This window comes from Lineus longissimus, chromosome 9 (assembly GCF_910592395.1).
Source record: "Lineus longissimus chromosome 9, tnLinLong1.2, whole genome shotgun sequence".
Classification (NCBI taxonomy): domain Eukaryota; kingdom Metazoa; phylum Nemertea; class Pilidiophora; order Heteronemertea; family Lineidae; genus Lineus; species Lineus longissimus.
The window spans coordinates 2,386,984-2,408,970 of record NC_088316.1 but is presented as its reverse complement, the minus strand read 5'-3'; the positions used below and the strand labels follow the sequence as shown (position 1 = coordinate 2,408,970).

At 41.4% G+C, this 21,987-nt stretch overlaps 3 protein-coding genes across 3 annotated transcripts; 2 read left to right on the top strand and 1 right to left on the bottom strand.

Moving 5' to 3' along the window:
• Positions 1 to 227: 227 nt before the first annotated feature.
• LOC135493220 (transmembrane protein 33-like) lies at positions 228 to 7,603 on the bottom strand. The gene is made up of 8 exons (XM_064780328.1): positions 7,516 to 7,603; positions 6,911 to 7,050; positions 6,350 to 6,444; positions 5,873 to 6,054; positions 5,306 to 5,373; positions 4,633 to 4,766; positions 4,076 to 4,159; positions 228 to 3,666 (listed from the first exon to the last, which is right to left on the bottom strand). The coding sequence occupies exons 2-8, from the start codon at positions 7,046 to 7,048 to the stop codon at positions 3,516 to 3,518; spliced, it is 852 nt and encodes a 283-aa protein (XP_064636398.1). The 5' UTR covers positions 7,049 to 7,050; positions 7,516 to 7,603; the 3' UTR covers positions 228 to 3,515.
• A 184-nt stretch (positions 7,604 to 7,787) lies between these two features.
• Positions 7,788 to 16,594, top strand: LOC135493774 (electron transfer flavoprotein-ubiquinone oxidoreductase, mitochondrial-like). The gene is made up of 12 exons (XM_064781325.1): positions 7,788 to 7,827; positions 8,257 to 8,370; positions 8,637 to 8,866; positions 9,232 to 9,313; positions 9,804 to 10,000; positions 10,744 to 10,956; positions 11,368 to 11,445; positions 11,826 to 11,969; positions 13,491 to 13,653; positions 14,048 to 14,230; positions 14,668 to 14,889; positions 15,386 to 16,594. Exons 1-12 carry the CDS (start codon positions 7,794 to 7,796, stop codon positions 15,547 to 15,549), a joined length of 1,824 nt encoding a protein of 607 aa, XP_064637395.1. The 5' UTR covers positions 7,788 to 7,793; the 3' UTR covers positions 15,550 to 16,594.
• Positions 16,595 to 17,750: 1,156 nt separating this feature from the next.
• LOC135493700 (nucleoside diphosphate-linked moiety X motif 6-like) lies at positions 17,751 to 21,634 on the top strand. Its single transcript, XM_064781223.1, has 6 exons — positions 17,751 to 18,140; positions 18,898 to 19,104; positions 19,565 to 19,623; positions 19,710 to 19,761; positions 20,063 to 20,110; positions 21,055 to 21,634. Exons 1-6 carry the CDS (start codon positions 17,822 to 17,824, stop codon positions 21,384 to 21,386), a joined length of 1,017 nt encoding a protein of 338 aa, XP_064637293.1. The 5' UTR covers positions 17,751 to 17,821; the 3' UTR covers positions 21,387 to 21,634.
• Positions 21,635 to 21,987: the final 353 nt, after the last annotated feature.

Sequence of the window (21,987 nt, the reverse complement as noted above, 5' to 3'; positions counted from 1 at the left end):
TGTGCATAGACCTGAATAGAAATTGATACCTCACTGTCGGTATTGATGGTCTCACCTAAACTACTCTGGTGGAGCTAAAATGTTGGCTCCACCCTCCACCCAAGAGACAAGCAATACCTCCAGTGAGGTATCAATTCCTTAAACCATTGGTACCGAGTCTCCCAGCCATGTCCGATTGCCTGGGAAGCCAGCTACTGGAATTCTAAAGACGTCACACAAAGCAAAGCTTGTTTTCATATGCATTTATATTTACCAAAGAGAAACATTTATACCTTGGCAACAACACATCGAGACCTTACAATCATGTATACATGCATGGATGAGAAAAAAATAACCATTAATCTCACTTATCAGTACTTCTCAACTGATACCAGGCAGTTATTTGATATCAGGCATACAAAGCTAGCAGACTGGGAGGTCCTAAACTGGATGTCTTATCTCAAAACATCAGTCGTACTTCCACCTATCAAATCCCCGTGTCTTTTGCGCTTACACCTATGAATTGCCGTGTCTAAATAGACCCGTGTGTCAAATCCCCGTGTCTATAAGCTCCGTCGAGCTCGATGGGGCTAAATGGGGGCTAATTTAGACCCGTGTTCAACACGGGTTTTTTGATAGGTGGAATCTGAATAGACATGGCAATTGCAAGTTCTAAGATCCGGTGACAGATAGCGCGGTGTAGTTGCCTCGGTATTGCGCCCCCTCCAACGGGAAAGAAACACAGGAGAGCTCCCTACCTACAGCGCACCTGTCGCCGGGGCTATTAACCATTATCTGACACCATAGATAGGTGAGAGTGCGCCCCGGCTTTTTTGACACACGGTGAAGACACGGGTCTTGAAAAGACACGGGGTTTTATGATAGGTGGAACTACAACTATTGAGATCAAGAAAAAAGAGTGTGTTCTTTCTGCTCTAGTGGATGTGCAGATGATCTCACCAGAGCAAGATGTCATTTTGGGTGTCAAATGTACGCCATTTGGTGGCGCACTTTGTCATCAACGCACCAACGGGAACAGTAAAGGGTGGCGATGTCAAGAAAGATGCTGTCAACCGACAGCACATTATCACAAACCAGGCAGTTTTTCGACAGCAACAGCAACAGAATCCAAAACGGCAAAGGCCCAATTATGGGCCAAGTCGCCAACAATACAAAATTGATGATGAAAATTGTCAGTGAAAATTAAAAGAAAAATAATGTGCTTTAAAAGTAACACAATACGAAACTACAAATAGATAATCTGAATATATTACCTGCCCAGTTTCCTTCAATAGCAAATCTTCCTCAGATGTTTTACATTGTTTTACAACATTTATAAAGAAAATACAGAGATTGTTCAACATCCTTTTGAAAACATTTATCATTGATGTGAGATCTGGAAACAGACAGTTACTTTCACAAGAACCTGAAAAAGTACCTAGTAAGGCATTTATGCTAACTTTAGACACGCTATTGCTCATTTTTCTGTTGGAGGGCAGCACCTTAGGCCAGAGTTATATGGGATTCACGTTTCAATTGTCGTAAGTTAGACCTGAAAACACGACACGAGGGTGAAAAGTGATATCGTGAATCGTGAATCGTGTGCAGCCTGCTCTCTGGAAATGACTCATTTGTTCTTCATGTCCCCTGTGAACAGTGACACGTCACGTGTGTAAACAAGAACTCTATATAATTGCGGCCTTATAGGTATAAATTTGTCTTTTCCCATCACCGTTTCAGGACAAAGACGGATTTCAAAAAGTCAATTATTGTTGCCCGGCGAACTATAAAGCATATAAAGATTTTGCAACCAACCTTGCTGCAGAACTGAAACTTGTTGAGTGTCTTGAGAAGTAGTTGGAGATACCATGATTTCAACATATCATGCAGGAGCAGATAGAGAAGGAGGCAGAACCTGCACTTTATATTGCAGAAATCTTGGCCAAAAAGTGGCCATGAATTTTGGTAAAATTTCCCTGGCCACCCACCTCCTTCATTCTCAAGGGTGCCCCACCTCCCTTGGTCTCCTAGACCCTCCCCAACAGGTGCTGCCCCCTGTCGAACAGCGGCTATTGGGAACAAGCAGTACACATGGCAATCCTAATCTGTGACTCGCTCTACCAAAACTAGGCGCTGTCGCATCTGAACTTGACAGGTTGATACGGACTTGTTGTTCATTTCCCTATTGTAGACCTTTTGTGAAATGTGACCAAATCAGTTTGTAATAGATTTCACAAAAGGTCTACAATAGGGAAATGAACAACAAGTCCGTATCAACCTGTCGAGTTCAGATGCGACAAGCGCCTAGTTTTGGTAGAGCGAGTCACATCTAGTCGTTATGTCACAGTATTTTCTATCTCACATCTGTATGTTGCTACATATATTATAATATAGACAATAACGTCGACATATTTACAAAAAAATAAGTTAATATTCTGTTATTCAAATGCCAGTTCTGTAACCAATAGGCTACACAGAACATTGTAGTTTAGTCCATTATGATACCAATATACTAGAGCTAGATAAGTCATGAGCTGCACTGAGTTGGTCCACTCTCATTAAACCGCAAAACTCCTCAAACAATTTATCGAATGGTAACCATTCACCACAGAAGTAATTGAAGAATGACATATTTTATTCTCAATGGTGATTGCTAAACAGGCAAAAAGGAATATATTAATTTTGCCGAGGTTTTTGATTGTGGCAGTTGGTCACCTCAACCCGTATGCTACTGCTTCAGAATGAAAAATGCATTTACATGCTCAATGGGTGTTCAGGGCTGAAATTTCACAACTGTCATCACCGTATTCAGATGGAACCATTTTCAGCCACAATTGATCACACTAACATTTCACAAGTTCAGTGAATCCATTTCTGTCATTTGGCTGAAGATCAATAAAAAAATAACTTCACATTCTTATACAGCGCTCTAAAATGTACAACATTCTCAAAGCACTTTTCATTTATTCCCAAGTCTAAGCTGAAACCTATCAGTAGAACTCAGATGAGTTGCTCTGTAATCAGTGTTACAACCTGAGCATTTCCGACTGGTACCCATTTAAAGACCTGGGTGGACCTGACAAAGAGACCTGCCCAGAGTCTCACGCCGGCAGTGGGTGACTAGAGACCTCTTGACCGCAAGTCCGAGGCCCGAGCCAATACACCACCGTGGCTCCTGGCCAGTCATGAAAGTCACAGAAATTTCAGCCCTGATGTTTCACCTCAAGGTTCGGTGGCTCTACGTAAAAAAAACACCCAAAGGTAACTTGTGTTGGGTTTCATCGCAAAACAAGATAAGTGCAATAACCACATTATGGAGTTAAAACCATATTATTACTATAGTATTTTCCATATAATGACTCCCTGCCCTGCAAAGTTCAGAACATTCATGCAAACTGTAAACCATTAAATATGAATAACATGCAAAGATTTCAGTTTATTCCAAAGTTTGATACCATTTTCTGAAAATGGCAAAAACGTCTCGTTTTGCGATGAAAATCTTTGTGCAGCAAACCCCAGGTGTGATCAAGTCCTTCTCACTGAGCCCGGGCTGCATCTGGTGCGACTTGTGGGGCTAACTTGCAAATGATATCCATCACCTTGAAACACAGGCTGCTGATGAATCCTGGACACTGTGGCTTGGAGACCAGCTGATGAACAACCACGCGCATTTCATAGAAGAGTTGTCTGAAAGAAATTCAAGAAACGCATGATTGAAAGCTGAAAATTGCATCAAGCTCTGTAGCAGCACCGGAAAGGCCTAAAGGGGCAGGCTAAAGGAAACTGGGATACAAATTAGAAGCAGCCTCATCCACTGAACAATTGTATTCCTAAGCAAGTCACAGTAAGCTACCCACCAACAATAGCTTGGTGCCCCTACTGGTCGAGTTCAAGTGAGCACCTTCTGGTTGCTCCTTGAAACCCCTGATTGATTTCTGTGGAGACCAGGGTAATAATATGATATCGCAATAGCGCTTTGAGCAGGGAAACCTGGAAAGGTGTTATATAAGAACTCAATACTATCATATTATTTAAAATGCTAAGTAAACTTTCATTAGCAGTTAACTAGAGGCAGTATTAATCTGGCCTATCTCACCTGGAATATGGGTTCCTCCTTGAGGCGTATCTTAGCGTGAGAAATCGATAATAAACGAACGGTAACAGTATACTTGATCGACCCCTGAAATAGACAGAACAAAAATAAACATTGCACAGACTTGGAATAAACCGTTCAAGTTTCAGGTCAAAGTTTGGAGGGGGACTCAAGGCATAAGCTGGGGTCAGACTGGTGATCAAAATATTGAGTTAAGAGCGGAGCGTCAACTACGACCATATTAGCTCTGATTTAAACACTTCACAGGAAGGGAACTTGGTCTACTTTGAACTGGTGATTTGTCCTAATATGATCGAGAACAGTGCCGTTGTACTCCAAGATAGAGTTACCTATCTGCAACTATGTGTAAAATCAGTCGGCATCCAATGATTACTCATTAATCGTTCTTTTTTCGCCTGCTAGTTGGAAAATCCTTTTCCACGATGGTGCTGCCACGATCTTGAAACAACGTCTCTCAAGCGGGCGAAATTGTCAAAATACGGAAATATTAGAATGAAGGGGAATTAAACGGTGTATATATTGATGAAAGAGGATCTTACGTGAATATCATGATGATGATAGCTGGCATGAGGAATATCTCCGTACAGGCTATAAACCTTAGAATGGATCGCTGCTGCAGTTCCAGCTTCGTAATGAGATTTCTTAACGTCTGCAGGGAATTTGGTCCAAGTTTCTGAAGAACAAAACCACAGTTCGTTCGTGAATTGAACAAATCATTACACAGATCATTACCATTACATAATGTAATCATTACATAGATCATTACCATTACATAATGTAATCATTACATAGATCATTACCATTACATATGTAACGTCATGAAGTTAGAATAGAGAGCTTCTTTACCTTCCAACAAATGGCCACATGGCAAAGAAATACACGTACCAGGTATTTTTTTGGACAGCATTTGCTATTAAGGCAGTTACGCATATGTCTGCCGATACTAGCATACACTCAAATGGGAGCCAGGGATTCCAACTTCGTATGGCGTTTTGTTCAAAACAGCAAGAACACATTTGACTTGCGTGGGATTTTGAGCCTGCCTTGGCATATCTGCTCATCTCACTTCAGAGAATTGTCAGTCGGTAACTTAGCGGGTAAACCCAATTTGACAAAGGACAGATTCGCACACTGTCGGTGACTAGTGCTTTCAGGACATTACGTCATTGACAGCATACAAAGAGATAGTGAGAAATCTCAAATCATACTCACATCCAATATAACTTTTGTGAAGTTGGTGGCGTGTAAAAGAGCAAAAAGGAACACTGGAATCAAAGCCACTGTGGACGGGTTAAGGCAGACGACGATGGTAAAGACAAAGCGTACATGTATACGGCAGTTGATGAGAACGGGCGGTACTGGGATTTCATAGTAGTTTGCTGGTACTTTAGCCAAGCGTGGTTTCCAACTTCTTAACTCAGCTCATGTCCAGCAGTGAGCAACTGATTCTGGTATGGTATGACAAATGAAACCCAGCTTGAAAAATTGGTGTTAGAAGACTTCAAAAACACAGTTTATCAAACTTTACTGATCAACTTTTTCCTTTCTCAGAACAGGCAAACTCGGCAAGCTGGAAGGCCTGTCCGATTCTCAGCAATCTGGGGAATAGATTCTCCAGGGTGCAAAGAAGCAAGTAAGCAAAGACCTGTTACCCTATTACTCTATTACAAGGCAAACCATCAATTTTTCAAAATGACCTGCATTTTCTTGATAAATACAGCCCAGAATTGCCAGGAATGGACACTAGCTCTAATTTCCGTTGCTTTTGATAAAGGATACATGTCACTGGGTGACTGTTAATGAATATCAATGCAAAGAGGAGATAGTGGCAGCTATCCTCCATGAAGAGAAGGCCGAAGAATTCTCGGTTCAGCTGAAAGTTTGGTAGTCGCTGGTGAAGTCGGAGGGCGCTAGTAGCTGCACTGCTGATCAGCGATCGCTGGTAGAATGACATTTGATTTCTGAAGAAAAAAATTTTTTTAACATCCAATCATGCTCAGTCTATTTCTGATTTAGCTTGACACCCTCTTTGATAAAGAAATTGAACCTGATGTTAAGGGTTAGTCATTTAGTGTATAGAAAATCAGTGTACAGAAAATCATCTTGATCCAAATAAGACCTCTTGAAAATATAAAAGCTCACATCTCCTGAATGAGCCTTGATTATCCCTTAATTGTGGGTTAGAGAAAAAAACTCTCCCTTGATTATCAACAAGCTAGCCCCTAGGTAGTGCTTAGTTTTGCAGCTGATACTGACCCCAAGAGTGGTATCATGAAGAAGATGGCAGAAAACACCGTGAAGACTCTCGTGCCCCACAAGGCAGCTTCAACTTTGTTTGCCATCATATGTTCCTGAAATCATAATAGGGTAACAAGTCACATGATAAGAAAGACATATGACAAGTCAAACATGAAGGTTTTTGGACAGTGGCCCAATACTTTCACAACTTGGTTGTACACTTTTCAAGCTGTACAAGTTTTGATCCAATTTTTACATCCTCATGGCAATGTTTTTTTGTTTATGGCCAACACACTTCACCTTTTTAAAAAATTCTGAGTGGTAGGACAAGATGCTTCAGTAGTCCTGGTCCGGCATAGCTTTCAACACTCCTCCTTCAACCACAAGGACACAAGAGAGAGGTGGTCAAAGTATAGTTCTGACTTTGCCACACCTCTGGCTACGACTTCATTAGATGAAGAAGTCAAGTGGACTCTGACTATGAAGTTAAGTGCGCTCCGATTAGATTACAATAGATTAAGACAAGAGGTAAGGAATAAACTCAAACATGTTCTTCAACTTTTTTCCAATATTTCGTACCTTGACTGCTTGGAAGTTGTAACCCCCTTGTTGTGGCGGTGGGGTACCACCACTCCCATTGCTGCTACTGCTAGCAGTGCCTCCATCTCCTGCAGGATCTGAAGTGGCATCATTGTTCTCATTCTCAGAAATCGGCATGGCTGAAAATAAATGAGTCATCATGAAGTTTGCAAATAAGTGCCTCTTATTGCCGTGGCTGAGGGAAAATTTATTTTGGCGCTGACCAGTCATGCGTTTTACCTTGAAGAAAGGATCGCAGTGTCTCTAGGCAATGTCTGAAGTCGGCTTAGGCGTTCTGAGAGTGCATTTGATTTGCTTTGTTTGATGCGGATTCGTCTTCTTCGAAAAGGCCTATTGTCAGGAATAATTCCACCATCGAATTCTCGCTATTTATGCCATTTTCAAAAACTTCCTGGTAATGATACCCAAGTCCCAACACGCACACGTCCGGACACGGTCATGTATCATGATGCATGTGTTCTCACCACATCTGGTTTTGGGGAGAATTTTTCATGTGGAGTTTTAAGTGTTGGTAGTGTTCACAACAAGCGAAAACAAGAATATTTGATGGATTAGGATGTTGAAGACATCTTCTCAACACACACCTATTATTTAAAGGAAACAAATGAACAGAAAGGCAGTAAATGTTGACTTTATTCGAGAACTTTCTGAAAATGAAACAACAATTTTTCTGTTTGGTGTTGCAAACTACTCAGCAAATACTAATTTTAATTTTAATAAAAGTGAAACAAATTAGAATTTCAGTCATTACTATATTACTCATAATGTAAAAAATACATTAGATATGTAATAAAGCATATTTATAAGGTTTTGATTATATTGATATATTGTATGGACTTAAAATATTCGCCGCTACATAAAAATGGCGTTTTGTCGATTTGGTTCGAAAAGAGCCGGTAAAGTCATGTTTTTTGGAGATATTGCAATTCCGGTCACTTAAAACAATATGTGCGCTTCTAAAGCCTTCTTAGGACTTAATCTAAGTCATAGTCTTGTGGTCGTCTCATGATGATCTGTGGTAGATTTCCTAGATTTTGAGATGTCAAAAGTTTCATAACAACCTCGGTCATGTACATTTTGTTCGCGATGCATTGGCACCTCATGCAATGCAGTGCATTTTGTGTATATGTAATATGTATCATGACAGGGCTTCACATAACCTGTCCATGTGACTTCTGAAATGAAAGTAAGGAATTGCTGATTGATTGATGGTAACTGGTAAACCGTCTGCTTCTCATGTCGATGGTTTAAAATGGTACAGTAGCCTGAGTAGGCCTACCGTAACCACTACTTAGTTTCAACTCCACATCTTTTTGTTTTTACAGCGTATGGAGGTCTGCGTGTCTTGCGCCACCTTTATTCCACCGAGGTGAAAGCGGCACCTAAAATCACAACTCATCATACAATAGTCTCCAGGGAAACAGATCCAAGATGGAAAGGTATGGCGGGGTCATCCACTAGATTATGGTTGTTGTCCATGTGCTGTACCTTGACAATTTTTTTCCACTTAGTAAGCAACTGTACAAGACAGACTTATGGAGTTAGTAAAAAGAAAAACAGAAGATTTTTAGCTTAGTGCTAAATGTTATATAGGGCCAACAGCTGTCGCAAAACAACTGGCCGAGTTGAGGAGAATTAGAAAGCCCACTACTAACAATGATATCTTACTCTCGATGTAATAATGTTCTCTTTCATTGCAACTCAGATGTAAATATGGAGCGCTTCGCCGACGAATGTGACGTCTTGATCGTTGGGGGCGGACCAGCCGGTCTGGCCGCAGCATGTCGAATCATGCAGCTGGCCAAGTCACAGGAGAAAGAGCTTCGAGTCTGTGTCCTCGAGAAGGCATCTGAGATTGGAGGTCACACGTTGTCTGGTGCAGTTATTGAGCCCACGGCCCTGCGGGAACTTTTCCCCGATTTTGAAGATAGGAGTGTAAGTTGTCATGTGACTTGTCTCGACAGATTTGAAGAACTGAAGCAGTGATTTGAATTGAAACTATTGTTATGAAATCCACTGCATTTCCTAGGAAAGATTTGAACAGAATGACTGTCTCGTGAAAAACGAGATGTTATTATAAAGTCTTCCTCCAAGTCTGAGGTCTGTCAGATGAGACTGAAAGCTGTGGTCCATTGTACCAGAGTGACTGTCTCGTGAAGAAAGAGATGTTATAAAGTCTTCTTCCAAGTCTAAGGTCTGTTGGATGAGACTAATTTCGGATGAGACTATTTTTTGCTTATTGTGTAATTGAGAACTCAAGTGGTGGGTGCTCTTGAGTGACAGAGTTTTCTCCTTTACAGTTTCCAGAGCACACTCCAGTTAAAGAAGACAGATTTGCATTTCTCACAGAAAAGTACAGGATTCCAATTCCTTTACTGCCAGGTAGGTGTCAAGCAGCGAGCGTATTAACCGCCTGATCCATGGCTGGACCGAGCATTTCCTTTAATTGCAAGGCACCGCCTTTACTGTGACAATGAAGAGTCATAAATCAGTGTTATCCACAGGGTTTTCACAAGGTACGGTGGTACTCTTGATATTCAACAAGTTTTGCCAGTGTGCAACACAAGGTAGTGTGGCCAACAATTTAAGGTAGGGTGCCTCTATAGAAACCCTTTACAAAATTCTAGAGCAAGGTAGGGAGGCTCTTGCAACGTTGGGTAGTGAGCTGCCAAGGTAGGGTGAGCCAGCCTGACAAATGGCCTTGTGGAGAACACTGATGAATATCAGTACTCATTGATGAATAGCTGTACTCATTGATGAATAGCTGTACTCAGTGATGAATATCTGTACTCATTGATGAATATCTGTATATCATAGGATCTCCAGGTTTAAACAATAAACTGCATTCGAGTTTTCATTTGTTCTGTTTCAGGTATGCCGATGCATAATTATGGTAATTTCATAGTTCGTCTTGGTCATATTGTACGATGGCTAGGCGAGCAGGCAGAGGAGCTTGGGGTAGAGTTATTCCCGGGATTTGCTGGCAGCGAGGTCATTTATCACGAGGATGGGAGTGTCAAGGGAGTCGCCACCAATGATGTGGGCATTTACAAGGATGGCTCACCTAAGGTAGGTACAACACAATTTTGAAAGAAAAAAGTCATAATCTCTGTGATTTAGCCCTTTTTTTCGGCTCAAATAAACAAAATAAAGGTGTCTTTGCTTCCTGTTTCATCCAGAGTAAGAAAAACCAGTTGCTTTATACCTATACGAGAATCTGCTCAATGTAAATGTGGAGCTGGAGACCAGACTTCAGCTCAGGTGTTTCAGGCGGGTTCCCTAATGAAGAATAGAGAGGAATTCCGGCCAAAGGACACCACCCTGACCACAAAGCTCTGGGGCTCTGTGGCTTCAGACCTGTTCCCTAATGAAGAATAGAGGAATTCCGGCCAAAGGACACCACCCTGACCACAAAGCTCTTGGGCTCTGTGGCTTCAGACCTGTTCCCTAATGAAGAATAGAGAGGAATTCCGGCCAAAGGACACCACCCTGACCACAAAGCTCTGGGGCTCTGTGGCTTCAGACCTGTTCCCTAATGAAGAATAGAGAGGAATACTCGCCAAAGGACACCACCCTGACCACAAAGCTCTGGGACTCTGGGTTGAACTCTCCAGGACAGCCAACATTGTTAATGAAATTGGGCTGACTGTCTGGTGTGCATCTAAAATATCCCGAACACAGAAGAAGAAGAAGAAGAAGTATTTTACCTCACTCCCCCGTGTCAAAAACTTATGGTCATTTATTGTATTTCTTTATTTGGCCCAAATATCAAAGAAATCATTAAAAATGTAAAAACTTTATTTGTTACACAGGAAACATTTGAGCGAGGGATGGAACTTCATGCTAAGTGTACAATATTCGCCGAGGGTTGCCATGGCCACCTATCTAAACAAGTCATAAAAAAATACGATCTGAGGAAAGATAAGGAGCCGATGACATACGGAATAGGTCTGAAGGAATTGTGGGAAGTCCAGCCGGAGAATCACGTTCTTGGGAGGACGGAGCATGCTGTAGGGTGGCCTCTGGTGGGTATAATGAACACTATAGAGATTTTGATATGGCTGTCGGAAATCGACAGGGTTGCAGCTCCCAACTTGGAATACGACTTCAATATTTTGGCCTTATGCACACTACAAATTAAAATGTTTTGATGTTCTTTTACAAGTAAATGTGGTTCATCAGTGTGAAATCGTTCTGCAAATTAGTTCAATTGAGGCTGTTTTGGAATGACTTTAATTCAGTCTCAAAGCTGAGTAAGTTCTAGTCAGGGTCAGCATTCATCCTAACTTCTCCGAAGTTTTACTTTACAAGATGACTGAAGCAGTACTGTTAAACATTCACAGATATATTGGCTAAGAAGATAAGTTATGAAGTCGCAAATAAATTTCTCGAAAGAATTTGAACCAGGTTTTTTCAATATTTTTGTCTATTTTCAGGATTATCAGACTTATGGAGGCTCATTCTGTTATCATCTCCAAGAGGGCGGTGTGCCACTTATATCAATAGGTTATGTTGTGAGTATTAAAACCTTACCGAGTTATCATAATCATAAAATACATTCTGAATACAGATCGCAGCCCAAAGCCTCATGATATATTCCAGTGTCCAGTGGGCTACCACAAGGTGTTTTGATTACATCTCTTTGATTACATTCCACGCCCTCACTTGTTTTGATTTGACAGTCAGTGAGACCTCCCTCGGTGGACATCTCTGTTATCAGGACACCTACTTTGTTAAGGACATTGATTTCTCACACAAATTGGTCATCTACACACAATTCGACCTCTGTCATCAGGATACCAATCTGATGAGGACTTTGTATTTGTCTCAAGAGTGTCTTTAGAGAGGCCCTACTGTAGTTATTTAATGGAAAAATTCCCCCTTTCTATTCCAGGTTGGCCTAGATTATGCCAACCCTTACGTGAGCCCATTCAAAGCATTCCAGCAGTTTAAGCATCATCCGAGTATAGCAAAGTACCTAAAGGGAGGCAAGAGAATCGGCTACGGTGCTAGGGCGTTGAATGAAGGTGGAGTGCAAGTAAGTTGAATAGCATTCCGCGAAGATGACGTCACTGCAGCTGCTGCCCTCTATTTCCCCATCGCTGAATTACAGGCAATGTCGGACAACTATGCAGTTTCGTAATGGATTCAGGCTTTCTAACTAGGGGAGTTAGATTCAATCTGGCACATGTCCGAGTGTTGGAAATACTACATAATTGTTCTGAATATTTCTCCTCTCTCTGACTCTATGGTATCATTCATGCTAAAAACAATGCTGGGTCAAAGATAATTGACTTTGAAATAAGCTCAAATGCGTAGAAATAAGTGTCGATGTCCGCCTGTCACGCGACTAAAACGTCATCAATATCTTATGCAAATGACCTTGTTAGCTATAAATAGTAACTTCGCGGGATGCTATTCTTTACTCCTTTGAGAAATTTGAACCTGCTCAGCGGTTGGCAGAAGTTTAAAATATGCTTCCAAATTCATAATAAAGTTGGTACCCGTCCTACGGACGGGTTGTACTGGTACGGGCATTGTCAATCGAGTATTTCTTTGAACACCCACTGCCACTACCCCGAGACGTCAAGTTAGCCCAAGGTCTGCTGATTGTCGCACTCCCCGAGACTTCTCACCGAACACACATCCAAATGACCGAAGACAGATATAGATGCGCGATCCACGGCTGACTCGGAAATGAACACGGGGTGGTTTACCATGTCAAATGGAGTTGTCACAAAATCACCAATATCTGAGCAAAAAACACTTAAAAACTCGAGAAGATCCCCAAATATTCTTGGTTTCGGTGGTGCAGCCGCAAGATGGCAATGACGGTAACTCACAGTGGAAAAATCACGTCATTCGACCAAAGGAGTAAGCTGAAATCGGTACCTCAGTTGTCCATGGCCAACTCCGAATTTTATTATAGATGAAACGCAATACTCTTAATAATGTCACTGCGAAAATCACGGAACTCGTAATTCATGCAAGTCGTCTGGCATGACGTCGTCACCCGAAACAAATGACGTCTTTGCTGGTACCTGTTCAGCTTGAAATACCCAAGTTTTGGCCATGCTTGTTGATGAACAATTTCTTGTCTCCAGATAAACATTTAATCTAATGTACAGTACTTGATATGGACTGTCTTACATGGTCTGGATACTATCATAGGCCTAGGTCAATTTCAAACGGGCCTTGTGTCCAGGTAGGAAGTGAAATTCAACCATGCCACACAATGTAAGATAGAATGGGGTAATTGTAGCCCCAGTTTATTTGTAGCCCCTGCCTATGCTATTGATTGATATCCGCATGAATCAAACCGGGGCTACAATTGCCCCATTCTACCTTACATGTTTACACTTCAATACAAACTGTACATACACATGACATTTACAAGGATTATAAGATTTAAGTTCTGCTAAGAAGTCGAAGTACTCTTTTCAAATTCGACTACACAAGTTCTTGGGATTTCAAGTCATCGTATCCAGATCTGGATCTTTGTTTGTAAACATGGGTATGGTCGACACTGGCGTGTTCATGGAATATGTTTATGTTTCAGTCAATTCCTGATCTAACGTTTCCGGGTGGATGTCTGATTGGCTGTGCGGCTGGTTTCCTCAACGTCCCCAAGGTCAAAGGATCTCACAATGCCATGAAGAGTGGTATGATCGCAGCGGAGGCGGTATACGATGCAGTGAATGAGGGCTCGTCACAAACTGCTGGTGAGAATACTCAGATCATTTTATATGGGTCTTGGGAAAAGATTCTCCACAGTTGACTCTGTAACGGTGTCTGTTTGAAATAATTGTGGACTGTAGGCACTCCAAATTTGGTTGATTGGTATAAGTCACTATGGTTGATTGGTTCCTGACATAAAAGTTTGCTCACCATCAAACCAGGGCCAAGTTCTTTAAAACGAATGAGTCACTATGGTAGATTGGTTTCTAACAGAGATGTTCTCTCACCACTGCATACAGGGTACAATCTGCCTTCTTGCCAGGTGTCTGGCAGATGGGCCAGGAGTTTCCAATGAGGAGTGTCTCAGCCAAATCTGGTTTGCTTGTTCATTAGGGGTAATAAACAAACTTTACTTTTGTGTTTTCCTATTTTCGTTAGGGATTGAACCAGTGAAGTATGATGGCATGCTGAAGGAGAGTTGGGTTTGGAAGGAGTTGCACCAGATCAGGAACGTGAGGCCGTCGTTTAACACACCACTGGGTCTCTTCGGTGGGATGTTCTACACTGGTGTCATAAGCTACCTGCTCAGGGGGAAAGAACCGTGGACTTTCAAACATGGAGGTTGGTATCGAGTAAAACATCTCCATCAGGGACACCCTCAGGACTGACAGGTGCTGTCCTTATTAGAGAGGTGTCCTGATTAGAGAGGTCAAATTGAATGGAAACCAATTTAGGTCCAAAACGAGTGCCCTTAATAGAGAGGTGTCCATTGAGTGAGGTTCCATTATACGTGTATTGATGCTTTGGACCCAATATGTGTTAATGAACAACTGATTATGGCTGTGGAACTATCAGAAAACCCGAATTTTGTGAAAACTTGTCCTTCCTTATTGTTGATATTTTCAAGAATGGCCTGGTGGTGACATCTAAAAGATGTAAAACTCAATCGAAACAGCTGATTTGGGACCAAATGCAGTGTTCTTGATTGAGAGGTGTCCTTAATAGAGAGGTGTCTACCAAGGGAGGGTCCACTGTAATTACCCAATTCTTGTTTGCAGGTGCTGATAACACACATCTGAAACCAGCCGCAGAATGTAAACAAATTGAGTATCCAAAGCCAGATAATGAGATCAGCTTCGATCTGTTGACGTCTGTCGCCTTGACGGGGACGAACCATGACCATGACCAACCAGCCCATTTGACACTATATGACGACTCCGTGCCAGAGGACCATAATTTAGCTATCTATGATGGACCTGAGCAGCGCTTCTGTCCTGCTGGTAAGCTCTTGTTTCCCTTTAACCTTGTTGCCTCGACTGAAGTATCGGTCTTCTTCTTCTGCGTTCGGATCAAGCATTGGTAATTCGTTATCATCCTGCACTATTTTGAGATGTTCTTCAGATTCTGCTGTTGCTTCCAGGACCCACTCTTCCTGTTTAAGAACGACTTTTGCATACATTATTCTCCACAAGGGCAGGGTGGCCCACCCTTCTTTGGAAGCTTACCACCCTATCTTGGAAAAGCCTCCCTACCTTGCTCAAAAATTTTCTGAAGGGATTCTCAAGGGCCACCCTACCTTGTGTTGCAAATTGGCAAAACTTCTTGAAGTTGAATATCAACAAGGATACCGACCTACCTTGAGAAAACCCTGTGGAGAACTCTGCCATACAGTGTCAACAATCTCGCATCAATACTGGGTTTTCAGAATGTTACGAGTTGTTTGCCGTAGTCCTTAGGGTTAATTTGACGATTTCTGTATTCTCTTCTTGGTTACAGGTGTATATGAATACGTAGAAAAAGAAGACGGTAGTGGGAAGCGGTTGCAGATCAATGCGCAGAACTGCATCCATTGTAAGACGTGTGATATCAAGGATCCGTCTCAAAACATCAACTGGGTTTGTCCGCAAGGTGGAGAGGGACCAGCTTATAATGGGATGTGAGGATGGGGCATTGGAGGTGTAAAAAATTTTCTAGGGACTTTGAATGATGGCATTGGCTACAGGCTTTCGTCTGTTTTAGACGAAAAAGTAATGTTGATAATTTTGCGCCAATCAAGCTTTGATTTTGCTTGTGAGGTCAGTACTTATAGTGGTAATCTGGGTCAAGAAATACTGGTTTCCTATCTGTTTTGATTAATTGGGAGCAAATTTCGTAAGAATATGATTAACTGATTATTATTCAAGTGCTCTACTTGGTTGGGCAGAATTACTGTGTAATTTTAATGGATTCTAGAAAAGGTATTAAAAGGTTCTCAGGAATATATACCACTCGTAGTCATAGGTATAATCAAAGATAAACAAATACCATATTGTATTCTCATTATAATGAGGTATCTTTGACTGAGAAATACTCGTGGTGGCTTTTGAAAAGATTTTCAATTAATAATACCTTTCTGTTACATATGGGGCTCTCGTTAGTAATCAGATGGTTAATTGATGGTACATTTGTACTTCTAATTAATTAATATGTTTAATTAGATATAAAAAACATGTCATCTTTAATTGGTTGGTGCAACTTTCAGAGTTTCCCGGACCTCAATCATGGTCATGACAAAAAAACATACCTGTGACTTTCTTCTCAGACATTAAAATATTGGAACTGAAGCATTTGCAGGTGGATTTCTAAGTCTGTCACCTTGTACATACATATACATCAAGTGCTATGTCCATTATCAACCTGGAGAGTCAGTTTTCCAACTTGCTGAGAACCAGGTTGGCCTTCCAACTTTCCGAGCTGGCCTGTCCAAGAAGAGGAGAATTTTACCGATTCTCCAGGGTGATTATAGATGACTTGATAATAGGTGCCAACAGTAATAGGCAGCATAAGGCTCAAGATGGTACCTACCCCACTCAAACTAGATTAGAGCCGCTATCATTCACTAAGCAAGACTGTTATTTATTTATTGTGTGAAAGTTGTGCAGCTAACCTGAAGCCACTATGTGATAGCATGATTTGTGAATTGTCAAATAAATTGTATAGATTAAACTGCAGTTTATCTTCTCCTCATTTCTTCAGCTGTGTGTGAGCAAGTCTAGTCCCTCTCTTTATGCTATTAAGGATTTCTAATTTTAATAAGTAAACAGACAGTTACAATGGACACCTCTCTTAGGAGGACACCCTCTCTATTGGGGACAGTGGTTTTGGTCCCAAATGGATTGTTTCTATAAAACTTCACCTCTGCAATCAGACTCCTGAAGACAGCAGTATGTCCCACGGGCATCCTTAGAGAGGTCCTAAAATTCATTTCTGTGCTTTTTACCCCAAAATGAGATGACATCAAAAAACTTTATTCTTGTAACAAGGACAGGAGGTTGTGACACTTGGTCCCTGAAACATGAACAGAAACATTTGCACGATGGTTTCCTTTATACTGATTGTCCCACTTATACTTGCTGTTCAACTCATACGTGCACAAGCGAAAGGGCAACCGACGGCACAGGTTTATTTCAGCCGAAGACAATTAAGACCAATCTGCCCGTCTTCGGTCCGTCTGTCGAATTTTACATGCACCCGCTGAAATTCTCACGTAGTCTCTCTGCCACAGTTTGGCCTGTCGGCCGACGATTGTTCCCATTGTTGAGAGTTGACTGGCGAGCCAACTGTGGCAGAGAGAGTAGCTCGAGTGAGGTTTGACGGCGATAATCATCATTGACGACGCTTGGAGAATGCATTAAGACTTGTAGCCTCCGGGAGCAGTGGAATTAGTAAAAACGACATCAACAACATTGCTCTTGACGTGAAAAAGCGTCTGCATTTTTACCAATTTCTACTGTTTCTAGGATGAAAATATTGACTTTTGGGCATTGAATGACATAAATTGACCGTAAGCATCTGTACTAAGTTAACAAGTACATGCACAATTCTTTGATTATAGTATAGAAACGCCCTGAAGTTCACATTTTGCATTGTATTTAAATATATGGGGCGCCGTCACTGCGATTTGCATTTATTTATTATTCAGCTGGCGGCGCAAGGACAATGTCACAACCGCAAAGGCCAGGTAAAGACAGTGTCACAATTAAAGCAATAACAGTACAGTGTGCTAGTCATAGTGGGAGGTAAAGGCCACAATGGGAGAGGCGCAACAGCTCTGACTAAATGGTAAATGAACAGTTTGAAAGACACAATCACGTCACAAAGTCAAAACACTGGACATGTGCAGAGTAACGAAGTCACAACCTAAAACCAACGCCCACATTGTCCCTGTACAAAATGTATTGTGCTTTTTCTCTGCAGGTCTTCCTCCTCATCTCCAAGATGACTCCCCTCAGGCGTTTGCGGACCCTCTTTCGTCTGTATGATACTCATGTTGGCAATGTAACATCCGTGCAGCACTTTGCAGGACTACAGAACCGCATAATTTCTTCATCTTCCAAAAAAAGATTTGCATTTCTTTCCCGGACATTTTCAAACTTGTCATCCAAAGATGGAAATCTGGATGGAGCTGTTGACCGTTTCGGTGGAGTGACAGTTGACCTTGGACAGCTGTCATCCAGTCTTAAGGCTGAGGATTTTCAAGATATTCTCTCAAGTAAGTTCAATTTGTAAGTGACCAACCGTAGCGGCATGCAACCAATGTTCACAAGGCAGTGGATTTACATGGTGGTAAAGTTTATAATCTAACAGGATTTCCTCTCTCTGTTCTTCATTAGGAAGCAAGTCTGAAGCGCAAGAGCTGGAGTCTGGCCTTCAGAGTCCACATTCACATTGAGCAAGTTCTGGTCTTCTCTGTAAAACTATTCTAATTTCTTATCTCATATTATTCCAGCATCTCTTCAAGTTCTGGTCTTCTCTGTAAAACTATTCTAATTTCTTATCTCATATTATTCCAGCATCTCTTCAAGTTCTGGTCTTCTCTGTAAAACTATTCTAATTTCTTATCTCATATTATTCCAGCATCTCTTCAAGTTCTGGTCTTCTCTGTAAAACTATTCTAATTTCTTATCTCATATTATTCCAGCATCTCTTCAAGTTCTGGTCTTCTCTGTAAAACTATTCTAATTTCTTATCTCATATTATTCCAGCATCTCTTCAGGTTCTGGTCTTCTCTGTAAAACTGTTCTAATTTCTTATCTCATATTATTCCAGCATCTCTTCAAGTTCTGGTCTCCTCTGTAAAACTATTCCAATTTTTTATCTCATATTATTCCAGAATCTCTTCAAGTTCTGGTCTTCTCTGTAAAACTATTCTTATTTCTTATCTCATAAAGTCATATTATTCCAGCATCTCTTAAAGTTCTGATCTTCTCTGTAAAACTATTCTAATTTCTTATCTCATACTATTCCAGCATCTCTTCAGTCGTGGCAAGATTCTGGTAAAAGAGGCATCTGGTTGAAAGTCCCCATCATGTCCAGTCATTTCATCCCAGTGGCAGCTACTGAGGGCTTTACATTTCATCACGCCGATCCTAATCACTCCATACTTACCAAGTGGCTTGATACATCGTCTCCCAACAAGCTGCCTAAACCAGCTAGTCACCAGGTTGGCTGTGCAGGTAGTTGTCTTTTCCTTCAAATCTTAGGTTGATTTGTCAGAGATTGGCACTCTTTGACTCGGTAGGCTTGCGAGAATGAGACTGTTTTTTGTGCCCGACAGCCAGCGCAATAGTGTAATTTTGTCCAGGAAATTTGCATATGCTTCATAAAACACACCCTTGTTTATTAGGTATATTCCATCCTTGAGAAGAAAATGATATTTCGATGCTGAATTACTACAGTGAGAGTCAGTGCTAAGTCCCCGTGGAGGAGATTAGCAGCCCAAGCGATTGGTCGACCAACATTTTGTCATTTTGTCCAGGAACCTTGCATAATGCTTGATGAAACACAACCTTTTTTATTAATCATAATGAATGCTTGAAAAAAAGAAGATATTTTAATAGTAAATTAGTGTAGCCAGACCCAGGGCTCATACCCCAAATTCAGCACTTGTTATAAGTTTGTTGCGTATATTTTTAGGGTTTGTGTTTCGGGAAGATACCAAAGAAGTTCTGGTTGTAAAGGAGAAAAATAGAAGGGTAGGTAGTGAGCAGTAAGGTTTAAGTAATATCAAAACTGAAACCGTGTTCCATTTTTTTACGCTTCAATGTTTATTTATTTCCAGATGGTCATGTGGAAATTCCCTGGCGGGGTGTCAGATCTTGGTGAAAATATTGGTAAGAAAAAGCTCCATTATCTTTTCCCGCAAGTCTTCAACATATGTCTAATTTTGTGGGCTGTGAACATAATATCAAGCGATCCCGATAGCCTAGTGGTTAAGGTGTCCGCATGGTGAACAGAAAGTGGACGGTTTCGAGCCCTGTTGGCAACTCTTTCGGATGTGGCCAGTTGGTAATCCACCAGGTAGTAAAGTATAGTGTACAAACTGCCTTCTTGGCAGGTACCTGGTATCAGAGATAGCGGTCTGTAATATGAAACTGATGAACATATCGAAGTTTTGAAATTGTATTTTTTCAGGTGATACAGCAGAGAGAGAAGTCTTCGAAGAAACGGGTGTCAAAGCAGGTAAAACAGCCTCTTTAGAGGATGAGCATGCTAAATCTGTGCATTGATTTGCACTGTGAAATCATCTTGTAGGATGTACCAAACTTTCGTCAATTATAAACCCTCAGAATGGAATAAAAATCAGTTTATACCGAACCTCCTGAAGTCACCCATTCGACATTTTTATTTAGAACACGATCGATGGAGAGTGATGACCCCCCGGGCCTCGTGGTGCCCCCAAGATCCCCACAGCCTTCACCAATTCTGATTAGACTGTGTTGTGTTTATTGGACTGCTTGGCAATGCCAAGGTCATGGCACGTCAAGACGCCAGGCAGGTCAGGCTGGTGTTCTGGGTCAAACTAAGTCTATTCAGTTTGCTGTTTGCCATTTAGACAATGTCCTGTCCCAGTCAGCAAGCTTTAAGTTTCAGCTGAGCACCAGGCCCTTGGGCCTCTTGTTTCATGGTTCTGATACCAAACCAATAGCCAAACTAAAACTAAATCTATACCTTATCCATTCCCACTGTTTCTAACCACATGGTGGGTTACTACCTTAAACAAACTGATAAGCGGGGTTGTCTCGAGACTAAATTACTAATCAATTTCCAAGGGGTTGTTAGACGGCCAATAGCTAATTATCACGGCTTGTCGCAAGTGTTATGAAAACACCTGTAAATTTGCTCATTGTCTGATAATGGAAGAGTCATTCTCTCTTCCTTGACAATGTATTGGGTGTAACCGAAAGACTGCTCATCTTTAAAGTTGTGTATCAAAGAAGTGGGTGCACAAGTGTCCAAATTTTGTACAAATCTCCGATGAACTGATATTCATATCTCGTGTACATTTAGCACTATGTACTTCCTGTCTGTGCTTTTTCTGAGCCTTTTAAAAGTTTGTGCCACTCCTGAGCCCGATAACAGGTAAATTTGAACTTTTATTTTTTCTCTGGACTTTCTCTCTTCAGAATTCCAGTCCGTTCTCGGATTCCGTCAGCAACACTTACAACCTGGCGCTTTCGGACGTTCAGACTTTTACTTCGTGTGCCGACTGCGGCCATTGACCTTTGACCTTATTCCCTGTCGGGATGAGATAAGCGCATGCCGATGGATGCCGATTGCTGAATTAGACTCGGATAGGGAAATCAGCGGAATAACGCGTCGAATAACACGTCTAGTCATGCTTGGAATGGAACGAGGTTTCGATAACGTTGAAATGGAACGTGATAAGCTTCAATCCATACATAAAGGATTAGATTATCAAATTTATCATCGCCACATACCCTGCGAGAAAAGATGATAAACTGGTAGTGATACGTACATATTTTGTTTTTGATAGGGGTGTTTTGATTTGTCTTGTGTGTGGCCGTGTTTCGATAGTCATGAGACATTGGAGATACAATATGGCCTCTTTGCCATTTTGGATTTTCAGATTCCATTCAGACTTGACTTTTAGATAGAAATATATAGACTTTTATTTTGCCTGTGATTTTATGTATTCTGTATACTCAATCAATGTAAGTGTCCTTGCAACTCAGGAATAAAGTTACTGTATGCAAAATGGATTCAGTAGTTATCATTTACAGCATCTAATGATTCCCAACGAGGAAAATCAATTCCCCAGCTTCCCGAGTATCAGGTAGGATTTCCAACCTCGTGGCAATACCAGGGTATCAGTGAGAAGCAACTTCTATTATTGACAACGATGTATCAGCTTATAGCGTGCTGACGAGAGAAGTTTCGTTGTCTTCGTGTAGATGTCTCCACCGGTCCATGCGTACTTTAGCGTATTCGATTACTAGTGCGGCGCTTGCGCGAGTAAGCGCCAGTGCGTTCTTTTTGGCACTGGCGCCTTATTTCGCGCCAGGCCGAAGTAAGCGACCCTGCGAGTGGGTTACTTA